General features: G+C 46.1%; 1 protein-coding gene across 1 annotated transcript in view; it reads right to left on the bottom strand.

Moving 5' to 3' along the window:
- Positions 1 to 15,596, bottom strand: part of LOC146830444 (phospholipase A2 inhibitor gamma subunit B-like) — a 323,361-nt gene extending 307,765 nt beyond the window's left edge. The window contains exons 1-2 of the mRNA XM_085604681.1: positions 15,545 to 15,596; positions 9,481 to 9,654 (exon numbers count right to left, since the gene is read on the bottom strand). Of these exons, the coding sequence (XP_085460807.1) occupies positions 9,481 to 9,654; positions 15,545 to 15,590 (220 nt within the window). The 5' untranslated portion in view covers positions 15,591 to 15,596. The remainder of the gene's footprint in view (positions 1 to 9,480; positions 9,655 to 15,544) is intronic.
- Between the last annotated feature and the right edge of the window lie 941 nt (positions 15,597 to 16,537).

Genomic DNA, 16,537 nt, shown 5'->3' with positions numbered 1-16,537 from the left:
TGTGTGCGCACATCCGCATTAGCTCTGGATTATGTCACCACTAGCATGGGAAAATTTGCGGAATAGTACGCTCAGTCTCCGTTGAGACTGTTGCCTTTGCGGTGCCTGAAGGAGTTGTTAACTTGTGGACGCGCTCATAAACACGCGCCAGCATCCAGTCTTTGACAACAGCATGTGTTTAGCTGGCGCTTGGCACCACGCCGCTTTAATTGGCTTGCTGCTTTGCTCGACAATTCACGTTCCTACAACTCTCTAGCGAGGTCTTTGGCAGCCGTCTCACTGGCGCCATGTGTGCTTCTTTACTTAACAAGCACAGGGGAAATGCATCTCGCTTTAGTGTTTAGTTGTTTTCATGACCCTTCCATATTTGTGTTAGTTTTTTTTTTTACTTGCTTATAGGAGCTGCTTTTGTGATATGTGTTAAGGCTACGATGTACTCTGCTTTTTTAGTAATACATTTAGTGGGCTTCCAGTTTTGTTCGTACTGTTCGGGCTTGTGGTTTACCAAAATCATGTACCGCGGTGGGGACTAGCTTTAATAGAGGGCTTGTGGGGAGAATATTAGGCATGTGCTTCCCTTAAAATGCTGCAGGCACAGTAATTCATCTTTAGGCATTGATGCAGTGCTTATAAACGTCGTACAGCATACTACAAGCCCACTGCTTTTTTTGACCTTTACATCTGGCACACTGTTTACTAGGTGCTAGGCTTCTTTTATATGGCATAACGGCTCACTGTTTAGGAGCCTATCTGTGTACAGTGTTAAGGAATTGTGTATCATGTGTAGGCCTTTCTTAAAACAAATATACAAACAAGATCATGCATGTGATCTTTCTTAAAATGCAGCGTTTTGTGTTGAATGACTACGAGCTACTGGTAAACAAGCCGTATGGGTACAGTGTGTGCATTAAAAACCCCTCTTAAGGCATAACAAGGTTTACTACTATCATTGTCTTGTTTGTGCTTCTACTGTTACAAAACAATATGCAGCGCTACAGTTCGCCTTTATAAGAAGCTCGTGAAATAACGTTATACATATGTTCCCTTTAAGATAATATAAACAGCTGTCTTGCTGACGTTATATATGCTTATGTCACTAAGTAACACATAGTAAGGGGTCGATTCCAATCCTGTATTTTTTTTTTCGGTACGACTCGTATCCGTAATTTTTCCCGTACGAATCGTACAAGTCCCGTCCCACCCGTGAAGTACGATTCGTACGGGAAAAATACATACGGATCGGCCCGATCCGTACGAATTGGATCGGGAAAAGTTGTACGAGATGGACCCGGACACTTTTCCGTACGAATCCTAAAAATACAGTCCGACCGTACAAGTACGATCCGGACCGGCTTTCCGATTTAGGATTCGTACGGAAAACGTCCCGTACACAGGGAATGACTTTACCCGCTACAAAGCAAACTTTGTACGACTCGTATCCCGGGAAAAGTAGTTCCCGGGGTTCGAGTCGTACATGGGTACGAGTCATACAGGCCCCCCATGCATATGTATGCACCTTACAACAACATCGCGTATGTACGGTGCGTACCCCAACATCGCTTATGTACACACCTTACAACAACATCATCGCGTATGTACGGTGCGTACCCCAACATCGCATATGTACGCACCTCACAACAACATCGCGTATGTACACACCTTACAACAACATCATCGCATATGTACGGTGCGTACCACAACATCGCGTATGTACGGTGCATACGCCAACATCGCGTATGTACACACCTTACAACAACATCATCGCGTATGTACGGTGCGTACCCCAACATCGCGTATGTACGCACCTCACAACAACATCGCGTATGTACGCACCGTACATATGCAATGTAAAACATCACAAGGAGGGTCTATTCAACTCGCACAACACCACAAAACACATCTACAGTGCACAAAACATGGAAATGACTGACCTGGCCACGTCCAAACAGGCAAACAGCGGGCCAAACTCACAACCACCCCTTATAACACACCCACCAAAAATTCCAACTGAGGCCCACCCACAAATGGACCAATACAAAGGGGCCACACACACAAACCATGAGCCTTTGCAACAGATTCACTGCAGCTAGAGAGCACACACCAACAACTGCACCCATCCACCTTAACATATACACCTTCACACAACCTCCTTCACACATACCCCCTCTTTACATTCAAACCCACAACTTCACATTCAGACCACACACCCACAACCATCCACACCCTCACCCCACACCATGCCCACAGACAAGAATCCAAAGTTCACAAGGGAGTCGAGCCACAGCTGTTTGGAACATTGGTCAGACAGACCAGCATAGCCAAAAAATCAAGCCTGTGGCAGAGGATCGTCGATAGGGTGAATGCTATTGCACCCATCAGAAGGACCAAGACTGAATGCCAATCCAGGTGGTACGATCTGCGGAGGACAGTCAAGCGAACAATGAATGATGACTATGCCCAGAGCAACATCACTGGAGGTGGTGGGCCCCGCAGACCAGTACATTTCCATCACTGGGAGGAGAAGGTGATGGCCCTGCTTCCGCCGGTGGGAGTACATGGACTTCAAGGAGTTCCAGAGCCTGGTGAGTACACAAACAACTTATGTAACAGGCATCCACACCCCAACTACACAAAATGCACGCAACTACCTCCAAACACTCATTGGCCAGAACCATAGTCAAAAACAACGCTAATGCCACTAACATGTGTATGCCCCATTGAGAAAGCAAGGCCATGCTATGTCCCATGCTACACGAAGCACTAACCCAAGAATGGATGTCTGGTATGCTGGGAGGGTGGGTGTTACAAAACGCATTGTTGAACTCCAAATCAGGCACAATTGCCCTCATCCCATATGGCCCAGGTACATGCCCATGCACCATGCTCAATGCACAGGGACTGTGAAAGTACTGACAAGATAGCTGACACTGGGCCCTGATGTAGGCAGCACAAGGCCCTCCTGTGACCAGTGCAAACACAAACACCAAGACAACAAGGTCAGATATCTAGGACAGGAACTCACACTCACTGTCATGGCAGCATGCTCCATGGGGGGACAGCTACATCACCTGGGAGCCCCAGTGCCAAATCACACTACACCCACCAGCAGGCCCTGTCACACACACACCACTTACACAAGCAGACACCCCCGGGACAGGCAATGGATTTACCCACTGTCACAATGGACATGTAACACAACAAGACCAATACATAGCCGAAGAAGCATCCAAGCCAAAAATCAACAAGTCAAAGATTCAGGAACACATATCAATCTGTCCCCCGCAACATATCCATCCACAAGTGAACATTGAGGAGAATGCTAGGCACATACAACTACCTGGAGGAACAGTGCCAACTAGAATGCGTATGAAACATGGATGTTGCATGAAACAGAATTAACATTGTCTGTCTCTCACACACAGGGCAACGTAAGGAATCTCCCCCCAACAATGGGGGTGAAGAATCACAGTCCCAGGCTCGGGAGGAACCTGATCCCACCGGCAGAAACGCCTCTCAACACTCCGCGGATGACCCCGACCGACCTGGACCCTCTGGTGTCCAAGCGCCTGCAGCACCTGGTTCAGGAACATCTGTGCCAACCACCACCCCCATTCCTGCCACATCCCAGGAGACACCGAGGAGCCCTGCCCACAGTGAACAACTGAGCCAGTCTGACCAGGAGGGACAAGGTTCGCCGGGCAACCAGGAGGAGGCAGATAACACCACCACTGCCATCCCTCATGGGTCCCGTAGACCCGATGTGCCCACAACAGCAGGCCAGGCTCGTGTGGGCAGGGGTGGTGGGAGTGGAGGCAGGCGGAGGCGAGAACCTGACCAGCCAACTGAAGAGACCGGTATGTCACACATACACAACATCATGGAGGCATACCGGTGTGACAACAGCGAGATCAGCCAGGTAGTTGGGACACTCACAGAGATAAAGGGGACCATCTCAGAGATGAAGAACCAGCAGGCCGAGCAACATGCCAGTCAACAAGAACTCCAAGGACGGATGGAGGCAAGACTGGCTGAGCTCCTGGCGGTGCAAAAGGACATAAGCCATTCACTCTGTCGGATCACAGACAACATGGGCAACCCTCCCTGTGCCACCAGGCAAAGACCATCATCAGCCACAGGGAGGGAGGAGGAGGAGAATTTGTCCGACGGAGCGTCCCAAGCATCGTCAAGGCCTACATCTGAGGGTCCCCTGAGGAAGGTGGGTCGTCCACGGAAAAGACCGGAAGAGGCAGCGGCCCATCCATATCTCCTAGGTCACCTGGCCTGGCACCTGGCCTTCATGTGCAACAGCATCACCTCATTCACTGACATTCTCTGCCACATGGACTTGCTGGTCACCGTCTGACCAATGATGCCAAACACTGTGGTCTGGACTCTGCTGCTTTCAAATGCCAAGGATCCCACCTCCCCCTGGGAACTTTGGATTCTATGGTCCCTGTATAGCACCTTTTTCTTGCACACATCACGCCCCAGACCTATAATAAAAATAAAAAAATTTAATTTGATGTTGCATTCATTTCGCATGAGTCCACAACATAAGTGTGGGGATATATCAAAGTATGCCTGAGTGTGGAACTAACACCAGCCATCCATACACTGGGATCTGAGTCCGGTCGAGGACACACATGGGTCACAATGTATCATCAAATACAGACATGGAGCCCAATACTCACCCGTGATGACCTCAAGCTGCTGAGGGGGGGGCTTGCAATACTGCTCGGACAGACCAATTTGTGGGACACAAGGAGTTGACCCAGCTGTAAGGGGACAATCCTCAGATGATGACCTCAGTCCTGTCCAAGTCCAGCCTCAGGTGGCTGATGTTCAGCCATTCGTCAACTGATCTCATGCCTTCTTGAAGGTTGGATCTGGCAATGGCTGGGTCTTTGGTGAGGGTGAGGAGCAGCTGGGTGTCAATGTCATACGAGATGATGATGAGGACGTGTGCGCATGTAATGGTGGAGAGGGGGGTCATGGACACATTGAACATCGTCACACTGAGAGATGAGCCCTGGGGCATGGGCCAGATGACCCCAGTGTACCACATGCGGAACGATGGAGGCCGACTCCCTGGGCCTTGCTGGTGAGCTACTTGTTGATTTAATCCTGGGCCCTCCTCTGGATACCAGTGTTTGAGATGTGTGAGCTGACAGTGTGGTAGCACATGGTGTAGAATGCCGTTGAGAGGTCAAGGGGGGTGGTCTCACCATTGTTGAGCAGGGCAAAGTTGTCTTTGGTGGTGGCGATTATGACGGTTGCAGTGGTGTGATTACTGTGGAAGATCGTCTGGTGCCGGTTGCCTGGAGCTGTTTGCGTGGAGGAAGTTTGTCAGTTGCTCGTTGAGTGTCTTCCTGATGACATTTGCTGGGTAGGGAAGCAGGGTGATGTTCCAGGAGTTCCTGCGGTACTGCCGTCCGTTGTTTAAGAAGGGCCTGGATCTCTGCATGCCTCCAGCTCCCATGGAATGTGGCAAACTCAAAGGAGACATTCATGACGTGCTGGACGTGGGCTTCAAGGATGGGGAATGATGTGGTTGAGATGTTGTGTGGGAAGGGGCCTGATGGAGAGCCAGAGTGGATGGTGCACATGAGCCAGGTGGTGTATTTGCTGCTGACGGGAGTCCTGAACCTGAGGGGGGTTTGTCCCGCGGATAATAGTGCTGTCTGCCTCTGTGTGCCAAGACTGTCGTGTATGTCCATGAGCTTGCAGTGGTAGAAAGTTGCAAGGGATTTGATCTGCCTTGCAAGGGTGGGGTGTCTTTTGGATGGAGAGCTGCTGTCAGTCCACTCACAATGCTGATGAGCTCCTTTATGCCGTGTGTTTTGGTGTCTCGGCCCTATCTGAAGGATCTCCACTTGTCCTTGCTGATGATATGGTGATGGCTGTGTGTGGCGTTTTACAGGGCTGTAAGGTAACTGATGGTTCTTTGTGTTGCAAGGTTTGCATAAGAGTCCGGCTAGATCTGTATGTGTCCAGTAGGTCTGCCTTGTCCCAGGTGGCTTAACTGTTGTTGTGCTTCACAGGAAAGTCCGTCAATGTGGCAAGATTGTTGGATCAGTTGCTGATCCAGTGTGTGAGGTTGCAGGGTGTGGTGGGGTGTTGGTTTGAGTGTCCCACACAGCTTGTCTGTGGTGACTTACATCAAGCATCTTTGGGGGATCGGTAGTGGGGTGTGGGGCAGTGTGTTGCTTGTCGGAGACGTGGATGCAAATGTTGATAGACCAATGATGGATGGTGGTGTGGTTCTCCTCCAGCAAGAAGTTACTGGCCCCCAGCCACATGTAGCCTGTGGAGGTGAGGGCGTGCGTGCAGATGTACGTGTTGATGGCTTTGCGGATTTGTGGATGTAGGACTGGAGATCAGTAGATGAGTGTTACTCTGAGGGTTGCCAGGGGGTTGGTGCGAAACAGGATTTGTGACTATGAGGGTGTACTTGTGAATAAATTGCAAGTCATCTGCCGGGATTGTTGGTGCCGTCCCTGCGGGTGATCTTGTATCCGTCAGAGATGGCAATGAAGAAGTAGTGTGCTGAGGATGCTTTTATCCAGGTTACTGTCATGAAGGTGATGTGTGGGGCTGTTGTGTTCAGGAGGTAACAGAGTCCAATGGCGTGCTGGTGGACGGAGCGGGTGTGGAGTAGGAGGCACATGACCTGGTTGTTCTGACAGGGTCTGGTAGGCGGGGCAGCGCTGTGTAGGTAGTTGGAGTTGCACACTCAGCATGCAAAGGTGTCGTGTGTGCGCTTAGGGGTTACCTGATAGCAGGCGGTTGCTTGTCTGGTGGACATTGCTTGGAGGGTGGCTGCAGCATGAGCCTGTTGTGTGACGTGGGTAATGCAAGGACCAGAGGGTCATGCACTGTGCACGTTGCAGGCGCAGACGGTCCTGCCTTTGGCATGGCGTTGGCGCAACAGTGGCACAGACAAGCTGCTGCGCATTAAGAATGGGTGGAGGGGGGAAGGGAGGAGCATTTTGGAGGCGTGTGGGTTGCAGAATCAGGGCACTCGGTGGGGCGGTGCCGCAGGTGAGGCTGCAGGTGGAAGGGGTGAGAAACTAGGCAAAAAGTAGCACACAAAGACAAGGAGGTAAGAAAGGCACAGTGCAACAGGTGTATGTAAAGGAAGGAGTGTCAGGTTACTCATGGGTCACTCCGAGAAAATGTATGAAGAATCTACAAAAATGACGGCCACAGGATCAGGCAACAAAATGCGGAGCTGCGCACAGGAGACACACCGTCAGCAGGCGTTGACGTCCCGTTGTGGGGAGCAACCTGCACAAATGCATACACAACTTCATGCACAATAGAGATTATTAGCCATGAAGATCTGCATGCATGTTGCCAAAGTACACATACACTCATATGCTCAATCTTTGACAATTATGCGATAGATGACACATACAAACTGGCAAGAGATCTGCAGTGACAGAGATGAGGCACTTTGGATTGTGCTGAACTCCTTTATTGCACAAACTCACACAAAGGGAAATGCATCCATACGAACAGACTCACAGGTCAGTTGACAGAACATGTGGGACATACGCTGGACCCCCCTTCACAACACGGATGTTGTAAATCCCAATGAACTGGCACACAAATTAAGGGGATGAGCCAAACACATTCTGCTGCACACGGAGAGGCTGCAATTCATTATAGAGCCTGTTGTTGTGATGTCCCACACTATGTCCACATGTAGCATCCGCAATGTTTCAGAGGCAAGGTTTATGCACATTGATGCCTTCATCAGACTCCACACTCCACTACAGATGACTGTCAAGAAGGGTGACTATCATGTCATGGGAATGATGCTACATGTTATATGCTCCATGGTGAGAAGACATGTATGCATGGTACCACAACATGCACAGAAGCAGTCCCCACACATTCCCAACCCGTACCACCACCAAAAAGCCTTGCTGCAATCCTTACTCAAACTGACATTTCCACATGTCCGTGCATGGAACGCTGATTCAGCACACGTTGCAATCCTCATGAGGAATAGCAGGAGGACAAAGATGTCATGAGCAGACAACAGGCGCAAAAACCTGGGAATGACAGACACACAAGAAGTCACCTAAAACAAATCACGCCGCACACATGGTCAGTTACGAAACATGAACAATGTTGGACACATGCAAATTTCAAAGAAAGTCTCTCCGTAAAACTGTGTGGCATGACATCATCACTCGAGTGACACATCAGTACACACATCAAAGTCACTTTGCATTCAGTCAGTTGGACACACACATTGCAACACATGCCACTCAATGCTACAAGCTTGCACACTCATACCCAGTGTCTCACCATTATGAGAAGAAGTTGCGTATGAGCTGACTCCGGATATCATCCTCCTCCTCCTCATCACTTGCCTCGTGACCAAGCCCTGGATCCTCCACGGGTGGATGTTGCTGCTCATCAGGATCAAGGATGAGTGGCACTGCCATCTCAACGGCCATGTTGTGCAGCATGCAGCACACAATGAAGATTTTGCAGACCTTCTCCGGTGCATATGGGAGGGACCCGCCTGTCTTGTCAAGGCACCGGAATCTGCACTTCAGGAGGCCAAACGTCATCTCAATCACTCGCCTGGTCTGCCCGTGTGCATTGTTGTACCGGTGTTCTGCAGCTGTTCTTGGGTTGCGGCATGTTGGGATATCCAGAGTCCCCTACATGGAAACATCATGTAAATAAGTGGGTCAGGAGATGCCGTAAGAGCCAAAGATACCACAACACACAGGACAAACAGAGTATACCCACCAACAAGACATGCTCGTTCGGTGTGCAGCCGCCGCATCATTTGTGGCACCCTGCTACGCCTCATGATGTTGGCATCGTGTGCTGATCCTGGAAAACGTGCACAGACATGGGAAATCAGCATGTTAGCAAGACACACCACAAGGGCATTTATTGAGTGGTAATGTTTACGGTTGCGATAGGCTTGCTCCTGTGCCTGTGGTGGTACCAAAGCCACATGTGTCCCATCAATGGACCCAATGACATGGGGCATCCCTACAAGTGTTACAAAAATCTGAACCTGAATTATCCCTGGTTAAATCCCTGGTCAAATTAGTATGCATTGCAATGACTATTTGTGTATCCAACAGTGATTGGCATTGTTAATTTGAACTTGTTCAATCTGTATTTAATTACGTTTCTCTAAATCATGTTTCAGCAGCATATTGCATTTGCAGGTACCAATGTTTGTTTTCTGAATCCTAGTGGCAACGTTATGCTTATTTCACGAGTTTAACCACGCGTTGTGCACGTGTTAACTGTTTTCGCAGTGCTGCAGTCACAAGACACATGTCTAGCACGTGTCAACAGAAAGTCTCTCCGTGCGTATGCTAATAACAAAGGCACACTCCAGGACACGTTTTTGGAGCCTCGCTTAATCCTCACCAAAAGGTATTTAAACCCCCACCCGCTTATCCCCAACGCTTCGCTTCCTTGTTTGACAGAACTCACCTGACTCCGTCCGTGGTTGCAGCTCCGGTCCTGATTCCTCAATCATCTTGCGACCTGCTCCTGGGCTGTAATACTTCCTGCTTTCTTGAAGGCGCTCGGAATTGAAGGTCCGGCTGGGTCTTCTTCTGCTTTTTCGACGCTCTTCCGTCTCTTCGACGCCCCGCCTCCAGCAACCTACGAGACGGGCATAACAACAGGAGAAGAGCAAATAAACAAACCGGCGCCTAGCAACCAGCATAAACCGGGTAATTTCAAACGCGCGAGGTAAGAACATTATTCTGTTCACATTTTACAAGTAAAGACTCGTGGAAGAGACGAAGGCCGTTTTTCAAGGCAGAAGGAATCGCTTCTGTTTCATGTGAATTTGGGACTACATTTAATTCGAGACTTTGAGTTCAGTAGTTGCTGAAACGAACATTTCTTTATTGAACTGGAAAGGAAAGACTTTGATTAAGGACAGTGTGAATAATTATTTTACGCATTGAAGAACTCATTTCAGTTAGTATGAATGTTTATTTCGACATCTCTTTTCGATCACAACAGCAGGGCTAATATGTTGTAATGTAACATAATTGTTTTTTCTGTATAAAGGCACTGCATTGTTAAAGCGTCTAGAAAAGACCCTCTGCCAGAAAAGGAGATTATCCTTGGAAAGACGTTTTATTGGTATGAGACAAAAGAAAGCCAACACATGAATCCATTGCTAGAAATGTTTAATTAACGGTATTTGTAACAGTTGTTGACAAAAGTAAATGTATCTTTTATCCTCCCAATGTAGATTCAACCTTCAAGTGTATGGTACTTAAGAATCAGTAGCAGTTTCCAGTATCGTTAGCAGTTTCCAGTGGCGCATTTATAGAAAAACAAGAATTCCTTTCACTCCCTTGTCCCTGAAGAAACCAGAAGAGGACTTAGATGCGAACCCAGTGTTTGTCTTCTTCTCTCTCTCTCTTCCAATTCCCCCCTTCCCCCTCGGGGGTCCATCTGGGCGACAAGTGTCACTTCCTTGCTGCCCCGGTGGGCTTCAGAGGGAGTTGGGATCAAGCAGCATCAGCGAAGGAACAAACCGGAGCACAGGTGGGTGACTTCGTAACAGAAAGCGAAGCCTCCAACACCCGTTCCTTCGCCGATCTTGCACTATGGAGTACGAAACCGATGATCTTGACCCGTCCCAGTTAACCGCTTTGGTTCGAAGATTGGCAGGCGAAATGAATGAGTTAAGACAGGAAAATCAGGGCCTTAGGCTAGAGCTAGATAGAACCAAAACAGGTTTTACTAGTTGGAGGGATCCACGTTCAGAAGGTAGTAAACCTCTTATTGCTCCATCCAAATTTAACCCTCATGTTTCTAACCCTGCCCAATCTGTAGCGGCCAATTCTGATCAGAATCTTCAAGTCACTGTGGTTTCACCCAGCCCTGTCCCATTGGCCAATCCAGAACGGTTCACAGGGGATAGTAGTCGCTTCTCAACCTTTATGAGTCAATGTCAACTACACTTTTTATGTAAGCCGCGGATTTTTACTTCAGACACTTCTAAAGTAGCGTTTATTATTTCATATTTGGGAGGAGTGGCTGATAGCTGGGCTATGCCCTTGGTTGATGTTAATGACCCTTTACTTCATGACCTAAACGCTTTCAAAACAGCTATGACAGGGTTATTTGCCAAACATGTTTTCATTCATGCTTCAGACAATGAGTTATTGAATCTCCGCCAGGGTTCTAAAGATCTCATCACTTACATCACCACCTTTAATCGATCATTATCCGAGACACATTGCCGAACGATAAAAGGGTATCCCTTTTTTATCGAGGTCTTAGGGATGACCTAAAAGACTCCTTGGCACACATTGTAGATCTTCCCCAAGATTACACAGAATTTCTAGATTTAGTGGTGAAATTAGATCACCGATTGGGAGAGCGTAAGAATGAAAGACCCAGAGGAGACTTCAGAGCCTTACATTTTAAGGTAGAAAAGAAAGAATCGGAAGACAATAAAGCTCTCATAGAACCAATGCAAATTGGGGTTTTAAAAGGGCCATTGTCCTCAGAGGAAAAGGAACACAGACGAAAAGGGAATCTTTGTTTATACTGTGGCAAAGCAGGGCATTATGCAAAAGACTGTCCAGTAAAACCCATTAAAAAGAAAAGCGTTGCGACTCTTGATTCGGTCCCTCAAGAGTCGGAAAACTAGACTTCTCGAAGAAAGACGGGATCGATTCTTCGAGATCATTCAGACCATAGATCTCACACTACGCTACAAATGTTGTAACCCACACACCTAAACATCTGACTATAAGAATGACCTTCATTCTTACCACCCAACATAGATATTGTATAGCTGTCATGATAGATTCAGGAGCTACAGGGAACTTCTTTGATCTTGAGTTAGCAAAACATTTAGGTGTAGTCCGAGTTCCAAAGGCAGAACCGGAAATTGTTAGAGCTGTTGATGTGTCAGCTTTATCTTCTGGGTTAATTAAGTTCCATACAAAACCGCTAACTATTATTGCTGAAAATGGTCACACAGAAGAAACAGTGTTTGATCTCATTGACACTCCGACATTTGGTGTCATTCTAGGCATCCCATGATTAGAACAACACAATCCTCACAGAGATTGGGTGAAAAGAACTGTGACTTTAGATTCAGTTCATTGTAGAACTCATTGTTATCAGGAATTGCAAGATCCTATCACACCTTTATGTTGGTCAGCAGTAGACTCAATAGTTCCTCAGATACCCAGTGAATATGTGGACTTTTCTGATGTTTTTGATCCTGTCCAGGCAACTCAGTTGCCGCCACACAGAATATATGACTGCAGAATTAATTTGATTCCAGGAGCAGCTTTACCCTGCAGTAGGATTTATGCTCTAACTGAGCCAGAAAATGAATATCTTAAAACGTATTTAGAAGAACTCTTAGAAAAAGGGTTCATTCGACACTCCACGTCACCTGTCTCCTCGCCGCTCCTTTTCGTGTCGAAAAAATCTGGCGATTTAAGAGCGTGTATTGACTATCGCGCAGTAAACAAGGCCACGATCAAGAATCGTTATCCCCTCCCTTTGATTCCAGTTTTGTTGAATCAAGTGAAAGGGTCAAGCATATACACCAAATTGGATTTACGCGGTGCGTATCATCTGGTCTGCGTAAAGGAGGGCGACGAGTGGAAAACCGCATTTCGCACGAAGTACGGTCTTTTTTAATATACGGTGATGCCCTTTGGGCTTTGTAATGCCCCGGCTGCGTTTCAGTACTTCATTAATGAAGTATTACATGATTTATTGGACGTTTGTGTCATCGTATATATTGATGACATATTAATTTTTTCAAAAACTGATGAGGAACATGTTCATCATGTTCGCTCAGTACTACAAAGGTTAAAAGAGAACTCTTTGTATGTAAAGCTTGAGAAATGCGTTTTTCATTCCAAAAAGGTTGAGTTTCTGGGTTATTGGCTTTCCCCAGAAGGCATAATGATGGATAAGAAAAAAGTTGAAGCCATTTTAAATTGGCCTACACCATCGTCAGTAAAAGAGATACAACGAGTTTTAGGCTTCGCTAATTTTCATCGGCGTTTCATTTCAAACTTTTCCGACATAGTGAACCCCATTACACAATTACTTCGGAAAGGAGCTAAATTACAATGGAATTCTGATGCTGAAAGAGCCTTTTCTACACTAAAACAAGCCTTTACTTCTGCCCCTCTTTTGATTCACCCTGATCCCGATAGACCGTTTTTTGTGGAGGCAGATGCTTCCCAATCAGCTTTAGGTGGGGTTTTAATGCAGAAAGATCCAACAACTGGGCGTTTGCATCCTATTGCCTTTTACTCTCGTAAACTCTTACCAGCAGAGCAAAACTATACGATTGCTGAGAGAGAATTGCTGGCAATCAAGGCAGTTTTCTTGGAATGGAGGCACCACTTATTGGGAGCCAAACATACCATCACAATATTTTCGGACCATAAAAATCTACAATTTTTTACCACAGTTAAGGCCTTAACTCCCAGACAAATGCGCTGGTTGTTATTTTTTAGTGAATTTGATTTTATTATCACGTATCGTCCAGGGCAGAAACAACTATTGTCTGATACACTTTGTAGATTAGTTTGTGATAAACAATCAGAAGAAAGGATAAAAGTTCAAACTATCATACCAGCAGAAAAAGTAGTCGCAATCACACAAGTAGGCACCTTTCTAACACAGTTAAAACAGAGCTTTCAGACGTTAAATCAACAAGACTGGCTTTCACACAAACTAAACTCCATACATGAAGGCTACTTTCTACATAACAAAAGATGATTTGTTCCCCCTGGGGAATTAAGACAACAGGTAATGAACTGGAATCATGATTCCTGTTTTGCAGGGCACCCTGGAATACATAAAACTTTAGAGTTATGTCAGAGACATTTTTGGTGGAACAACATTAGTAAGGATATTCAGCAATACGTAAAGTCATGTCCAGTATGTGCTAGACAAAAATCTGATCATCAGTCACCTGCTGGTCTCTTACAACCTTTGCCGATACCGCCATCCCCCTGGCACACCATTAGTCTTGATTTCATCACCGATTTACCTAATTCACATACTTACACTACGATTTTGGTAGTTGTGGATCAACTATCAAAAATGGGACATTTTATTCCTTTAACTAAATTACCTAATGCAAGTGAATTCAGTGACATTTTTGTTAATCACGTAGTAAAACTACATGGCCTGCCCAGTAAAATTGTGTCCGACAGAGGCCCCCAATTCGTCTCCAAATTTTGGAGACAATTATGCAACAATTTGGGAATAGACATTGCATTGTCCTCAGTGTTCCATCCACAGACGGATGGCCAGACAGAGAAATTGAATCAGTACCTGGAACAAACTCTACGCTGTCTGACGTCCTCAGTGTCTGCAAGTTGGAATGAGGTTTTACCCTTAGCTGAATTTTCATACAACAATAGCCATCATTCAGCTTTAGGTTGTTCACCTTTTTTCTTTCTTACTGGTATGCATCCACGATCCCTCCCGACCTTTTCCCCAGATTTACAAGACACTGTACCAGCAGTCACAGAGCGTTTACATAAATTGAAAAAGTTACAAGATCTAGCTAAACAGAATTTAGCAAAACACAAAAGGAAAATGAAACTGACTGCGGATAAACATAGAAACCCAACTCCGCCTTATCAGGAAGGAGATCTCGTTTGGCTTTCAACTAAAAATATTCAAATGGATAGTCCAAAGAAATTAAAGCCAAGATACATTGGACCTTATCCAATTGAAAAAATTGTGAATCCAGTTTCTGTACGATTAACTTTACCCAAAGAATGTGTTATCCATCCTGTATTTCATGTTTCTTTACTTAAACCATTTGATCCTGCTACTCGACAGGATAATCCACCTCCACCAGTAATTGTGGGTGATCACGTGGAATACGAGGTTAATCGCATTTTGGACTCTAAACGCATTTGTGGCCGTTTACACTATCTGATTGATTGGAAAGGTTAGGATGCCTCTGAAAGATCATGGGAACCAGAAAAGAATGTAAATGCCCCACGCCTCATTCGGTCCTTTCATGCCTTACATCCAGATAAGCCCCGCCCGATTAGAAGACCTTTGGGGGGGAGAACTGTTACGAAAATCTGAACCTGAATTATCCCTGGTTAAATCCCTGGTCAAATTAGTATGCATTGCAATGACTATTTGTGTATCCAACAGTGATTGGCATTGTTAATTTGAACTTGTTCAATCTGTATTTAATTACGTTTCTCTAAATCATGTTTCAGCAGCAAATTGCATTTGCAGGTACCAATGTTTGTTTTCTGAATCCTAGTGGCAACGTTATGCTTATTTCACGAGTTTAACCACGCGTTGTGCACGTGTTAACTGTTTTCGCAGTGCTGCAGTCACAAGACACATGTCTAGCACGTGTCAACAGAAAGTCTCTCCGTGCGTATGCTAATAACAAAGGCACACTCCAGGACACGTTTTTGGAGCCTCGCTTAATCCTCACCAAAAGGTATTTAAACACCCACCCGCTTATCCCCAATGCTTCGCTTCCTTATTTGACAGAACTCACCTGACTCCGTCCGTGGTTGCAGCTCCGGTCCTGATTCCTCAATCATCTTGCGACCTGCTCCTGGGCTGTAATACTTCCTGCTTTCTTGAAGGCGCTCGGAATTGAAGGTCCGGCTGGGTCTTCTTCCGCTTTCTCGACGCTCTTCCGTCTCTTCGACGTCCCGCCTCCAGCAACCTACGAGACGGGCATAACAACAGGAGAAGAGCAAATAAACAAACCGGCGCCTAGCAACCAGCATAAACCGGGTAATTTCAAACGCGCGAGGTAAGAACATTATTCTGTTCACATTTTACAAGTAAAGACTCGTAGAAGAGACGAAGGCCGTTTTTCAAGGCAGAAGGAATCGCTTCTGTTTCATGTGAATTTGGGACTACATTTAATTCGAGACTTTGAGTTCAGTAGTTGCTGAAACGAACATTTCTTTATTGAACTGGAAAGGAAAGACTTTGATTAAGGACAGTGTGAATAATTATTTTACGCATTGAAGAACTCATTTCAGTTAGTATGAATGTTTATTTCGACATCTCTTTTCGATCACAACAGCAGGGCTAATATGTTGTAATGTAACATAATTGTTTTTTCTGTATAAAGGCACTGCATTGTTAAAGCGTCTAGAAAAGACCCTCTGCCAGAAAAGGAGATTATCCTTGGAAATACGTTTTATTGGTATGAGACAAAAGAAAGCCAACACATGAATCCATTGCTAGAAATGTTTAATTAACGGTATTTGTAACAGTTGTTGACAAAAGTATATGTATCTTTTATCCTCCCAATGTAGATTCAACCTTCAAGTGTATGGTACTTAAGAATCAGTAGCAGTTTCCAGTATCGTTAGCAGTTTCCAGTGGCGCATTTATAGAAAAACAAGAATTCCTTTCACTCCCTTGTCCCTGAAGAAACCAGAAGAGGACCTAGACGCGAACCCAGTGTTTGTCTTCTTCTCTCTCTCTCTTCCAATTCCCCCCTTCCCCCTCGGGGGTCCATCTGGGCGAC

Source organism: Triturus cristatus, chromosome 5_1 (assembly GCF_964204655.1).
Source record: "Triturus cristatus chromosome 5_1, aTriCri1.1, whole genome shotgun sequence".
Lineage (NCBI taxonomy): Eukaryota > Metazoa > Chordata > Amphibia > Caudata > Salamandridae > Triturus > Triturus cristatus.
The sequence above is the reverse complement of the archived record's forward strand: the minus strand, read 5'-3'. Positions and strand labels throughout refer to the sequence as shown.